This window comes from Thalassophryne amazonica, chromosome 14 (assembly GCF_902500255.1).
Source record: "Thalassophryne amazonica chromosome 14, fThaAma1.1, whole genome shotgun sequence".
NCBI lineage: Eukaryota > Metazoa > Chordata > Actinopteri > Batrachoidiformes > Batrachoididae > Thalassophryne > Thalassophryne amazonica.
The window spans coordinates 33,465,334-33,471,138 of NC_047116.1; the positions used below are offsets into that span (position 1 = coordinate 33,465,334).

The 5,805-nt window shown below is 40.4% G+C and overlaps 1 protein-coding gene across 1 annotated transcript; it reads left to right on the plus strand.

Annotated features, from left to right (window-relative positions):
- The first annotated feature begins 1,888 nt into the window (after positions 1-1,888).
- Positions 1,889-4,707, plus strand: LOC117524469. The gene is made up of 2 exons (XM_034186262.1): positions 1,889-2,586; positions 4,319-4,707. Exons 1-2 carry the CDS (start codon positions 2,028-2,030, stop codon positions 4,693-4,695), a joined length of 936 nt encoding a protein of 311 aa, XP_034042153.1. The 5' UTR covers positions 1,889-2,027; the 3' UTR covers positions 4,696-4,707.
- The last annotated feature ends 1,098 nt before the right edge of the window (positions 4,708-5,805 follow it).

The following is a 5,805-nucleotide window of genomic DNA, read 5'->3' on the forward strand; positions in this document are numbered from 1 at the left end:
AATATGAGCTTTGCAGTTAATTCCATCATCAATAATCACACCTAACAAGTTATTCTCTGACACATGCTATGTTTACCCCAAGTATATTTAACTGTATATGTACATCCTTTTTGTAATTTCCAAATAACATCATTTTAGTTTTAGACCAATTTAGCGACAGTTTGTTAATATCAAATCAACTCTTCAGCTTTATCATTTCAGTTCTTAATTCAAGTATCTTTATCGTAAAGCTACAGTATATAATATAGCACTCATAACCATCTGCTAGTGTAAAATTATCTGCTATAACCGATCACTGCATTTCTACAAGCTTAGAATGATCCCTTCATATCTACATGGGAGTGGGCTTCTTCATGTTGTGCTACCATGTTGATACAGTAGTCCAAAATCAAAGTACTTACTCTGTCTTTTGCAGTGCAGTGGGAAGATTGAAGAAAATAGGAAGCAGAATCAGCGGCCGCTCCCCTATATGCTGGCTGCTAGTTGCAAGTGCAGGCAAGCAAATTGCAGATTATACATATAGGGCAGCACGGTCTCATTTGAACCCTGCGTGATATCGTGGGTTTTGACCACTTATAGGGACAGCCACTCCCGTTGCACAATATATACACAGCATAACTTCACATGGAAAAATGGTGTAGTTTTGTTTTCAGCTGCACTCACAGAAGCAGTCGCGAAAAGTGTTTTTTTTTTGGTTCCCAGTGGAGAAGGGAAGACGAGGCGAATGGGAGACGTATCGGTAAGTGTTAGCCTACACAGCTAACCAGAGTAGCTATGAAAGTGCCATGTTTCTGTTCCCAGAAGTAGAGAAATTACCTCATATGCGTCATATTTTACCCCTTTAGTGCCCGCCCTCAAACGAGACTGCGCTGCCCAATTGCTTATCAGAAGAGAAGGCAAGGGAGCATGAATCCCCCACCACCAAAGAAGCAACAACATGAATAGAAACAAAATCTAATCTGCAACATCACCACCAGATGACACTAAATCCTACACATTAATTTAAATCATTAGTAGCATCACTTGTGACATTTTGCTCATGTTCTGTGCCTCACTGGGCATGATCCTACACTGGTACCTCAGTGAACCCAAGAGAAGGAAACAGCCAAGGTAACATCCATGTTTCACTTGGCTGTAGCAGATGACTACTTTTTGGAAGTGGGGATGGACTACTTACCTACCAGGACCCAGGGTGGTTCCACAGTGTGGTGGATAGATTGATACATGGCACCAACACATGCTACCAGAACTAACTTGACCTGACCATGTTTTCTTAAACTTTTTCAAGGTTCGTGATCTCTGCTATAGCAGGCTCACTACTTCCCCAAAACCAGTGAAAATATTGATGAGGGACCATTACTGTAGACTGACCTCTCATCGGCAATCAACTTGTAATGGCTCAGTGGCGAACAGTGCTCGGGGACGACAGCAAGGCTAAGATAAGTGGATAACTATAAAATCATTCATTCAATCATTTTCTGTACTATTTTCTGCTGCAAAATTTTATCATGGAAAACACTGTATGCTCACCAAACTAGATGTATAAAGCTTAACTTTGTGATTGGACACATACTTGCAGAAAAATGTTGCTGGTTCATTATCTTACAGTCCAGTAAAATAAAGAAATCCTGTTGGAGAATGTTAATCCAGACTCAAACCATTACAGAAAGTGATCAACCAAAAAGAGATTAAAGAAATAGTATAATCTCTCCATATGCAAATGCCAGAATCACAAAGAGTCTTTGTTGCGCTCCTTACAAACCCCCTGTTCTTCAGCAATTCAGCACACAAACAGAATTACATCGCCTCAACACAAAAAGAGAGAGCATGACCTGGTACCATTGACCAAAGTGCAGAATGGATTTCTCCAATTGCTGAATGTGGAATAAGAAATTTTTTTAACGGCTCACTTGGCAACAGAAAGCAGAGGACGCACAGAGGCCATTAAACTACTGACTGGTCAATGGATTTGCAGAAATCAACTTACAAACCTGGAGCAGTTGGCTGTTTAGAATAATATCAAAAACATGGAGACAGATACGGGTATACTGCAGATGAGGGCAAATAAAGTCAGTGAAGATGATGCAGTGGTTGCTCAGGCAGCAGAAATTGTTCAAGGAATCACTTTTAAAGCTCTGCAGATCCTGGAGGAACATGAGGAAATGTATGATTTGTCAGCAGAGGAGGGAGATGACTCCGTATTCTACAGCGACGAAGAACACTCAATTCAAGAAACGGAGGCAAAAATAAAATGTGATTTTGGGGCTCGAAAAGATAAGGAAAAGTGCATTTTCAATATCGGGGCTGCTGGAGGAGTATCTACACAGACAACTGATGATGAAGGTACAAGTGAAAATTTTGGAAAAGATAATTCAGAGATGGAGAAGCAAATTGCTGAGATGGTTTGGGTCAATCTGACTGATCTAGAAGAGGAGCATCAAGAGCTGCAGCCACCAAAGGACAGAAACATTTCTCTTTCAGAGCCTGCAGATTCAGGCCAAACTCAAAAAAATGTACCGATCACCTGTGGTCTCGTGTGCACTGTCGCAGACACACCAACACAGCATGATGCATCAGCGGAGAAAGGTAAAAGGTTCTACAGTTAATGTGTTTATCTGCCATTTGCACTAAAACAGGTCACATTATACCCACTTTCATCAAGTTAATTTAGGATTAAAGCGTCTTAAAAACATATTACAGTTTTTAGGTAAAAATACCCAATAGACCCTGAGGAATCCCATTGTTCAGCTCTCTAACAAATAACCTATTTCTGTACATACTGTGCTAAAATGCAGACAGGTTCATTGTATGTCTCAGAGAGCAAGCAGAAAACCAGATATGGACTTGCTTAACAGTCAAAAATAAATCTTCAGGCCTGAAGTTTGCTTCCACCAGCAGGGTCTATATGGACATGCAGAAAGGTGTGGACCTTTTACCATATTGAACATAAAACTTCCAATAGGCATGAAAGGTTTTGGTACAACATGACACCTTTAGGTATGGTGGGAGACCGATGTTACATATTCTCCAAAAATCACCATTCTGCAATGTGAAAACACTGGCATAATGAATAATGCAAAATTGAGGCCTGTAGTGGCTTTGATTAGACGTCTGTGACATATGTCACAGAAGGGCAGCGTCTTCCCTTTTAAAGCAAAGGGTCATTTCTTTGGCTTAAAGAATCTTATTACCTATGATGAGATTATATGATCACCCATGATTTTATCTTGCGTAAGATTATGCAGAAAGTGATGACCAAATTTTCATGAAATCAGGTGAAGGGGCGGGGCATGGCCCAAGAAAGAAGCCATTCAGATTCATTGTTTCTGAACTAAGGCACAAATTCTGTTGATCTTTGATCCCTATTGCTTTAAACTTGTAATAAGAATCAAAAGTCAACAATCAAGAATTGTGAGTAATCGGGTTCAACAGGAAGTCTTCATGATCAAAAGTGATGGATCAGACATGAGAATCAAATGTCAATAATAAAGATATCAAAAATTATTGGCCAAGAAAGAATTAAAAGGTCAGTGATCAGAATCAAAAGCTAACAATCAGGATCAAATGTGAATCAGCACCAAAGATATGCAATTGGGCATCAAAGGTCAAGATCACGATCACAGTTGAGCAATCAGCAACCAAGACCAAAAACAAGATATCGATCAAACATTGTAATTAGACAGCATGGTGGTTTAGTGGTTAGCACTGGTGCCTCAAAGCAGAAAGATCGTGGGATTGCTTCCTGCCCTTTCGGTGTGGAGTTTGCATGTTCTTGCCGTGTCTGTGTAGGTTTCCTCCCACAATAAAACATGCTTATTTAGGGTCTGCTCCTGTTTTTCTGCCCCTGACCAAGGCAGCGTCTCTACATCTGGAGTTGATCCTCGGATGCCGGACTGTGGCTGCCCACTGCTCCTAGTGGTTAGATCGTGTCACATGCTAATTAGGATGAGTTAAATACAGAGGACAAAATCTGTTGTATAGGTGTACAATGACAATAAACTGTCTTCTTCTAATCTGCATCAAAGATACAGGAGTAAGAAACAAAGGTAAGCATCAATATCAAAGTTCAGCAGACACTGGCAAAAATCAGAATCAAGAATCAGTAATCAATATATCAAAGATCATCAATCAAGTCAGGATCAAAGATCATTATGAAAACAGTATAGTGGTATGCACTCCAAGCGTCACTCTAGTTGACATGGAAACCTTTACTGTCCCGGAGAACGTTTGTGACCCCTTTAACAGACTGCTGAATTCAGTGAGAAGTGTTTTGAAAAAGTGAATAAAAGACATTTTCCCCCCTTTGCTTTCTTGTTAGAACTACCAGGTGAAGACGACGAGGTCAATCCCATGTCATCATCTGCAGTGCTGCTGAAAACAGAGACGGCAAACTCTGAACCCTTTGATGTGTCCAATGAGAAGCGCCAAGCAAATCTGAATTGGGAGACACTGATCCTCAAGCAACCGATTCCTGATCAAGTCCACATATCTACTGACGGTCAGCAGGAGGTGGATCAGGACCCACAGCAGGACCGCAACCCCCACTGTCTCACGTGGTCACACCAGGGGCCCAATCCAGGAACTAAACCTGTGCCTAACAAATCCAGATACAACACTGTGTCCTACCGCAAAATCCGCAAAGGCAACACCCGCCAGAAGATCGAAGAGTTTGAGTCCATGATAATGAATCTGTAAATATTAACAGCCATAAAAACGTACAAATGTGACACAAAGCATTAAATATGAACTGACAGAGACGCTGTGATATTGTGAATCCTTTAAACTGCTTTCTGGTGCCAACATGTACCGGTGTAGATAATATGTATGTTTATTGAAAACAGCTAATGTGCTTTAACTGGTAATATAAGTGGAATCAGATTTTTAATAATAGACATCCTTCCACACATTGCATAGCAACAGAAGCTTGATGATTAATAATCCTTGTAATGATTGACATGCTGGTTGACATTAAGACCACCTGACAGCAGAGTGTGTACAATTCATGTAATTACAAAGATTGTAATTGTGGAAAAAAAAAGGCAACAATAAAACTTTACTCATTTTATTAATGTTTTCTTTTTTCTTTCAAGAAATTGAAAATTTCTTGAAAGAACAGTAACAAACCACACAATCACAGCATAGACTTGTTTCAAAGAAACACTGCCCTCTAGTGATAGAAACAAACAGATGACATTATGTACAACAACCCAGAAATTGCAATCAGTTAAAATCAACAAGAGCAGCAATTTCACCTTCGCACCTCATAAACAAACATAATACACAGACACTTGTTTTTTTTATCCACAGGGGAACAAAAATCCATGATGGATTGCATGCAGTTTCATTCATTATAAGAAGCAAATAAAACAAGAAAAAAAAAAGCTTTTTGTTTAAAGTCTGAGGCACTGGTTGACCTTCTGACAGTTGAGTATGTCACCCCAATGACCTTGTTGAGGTTTCTACAGTTTTGCCACATCTGCAGCGTGGTCATGACACAGCACCCGATCTACACCTAGCAATACACAATCCAAAACCTCCAACAAACCACAAACTCAGTCCACTGACAAGGGAAAATAAAGTTAGACAAAAACATTCCGGGACTGTGCGATCCACAGTCCACACAGAATCACTGTTGGTGCAACGCTCCTGTGAACGTGCCGGTGTCGCCAACCGAACGGTCCCCCCTAAAAATCAGTCCACCCTGCCTTCGCTGCGCATGCATCATTAGCCACGGTTCACGGATTATCACCTAGTTTCTGCTTAAAACTGCACTCCAGTCATCATCTATCTCAGTGACAGATATCT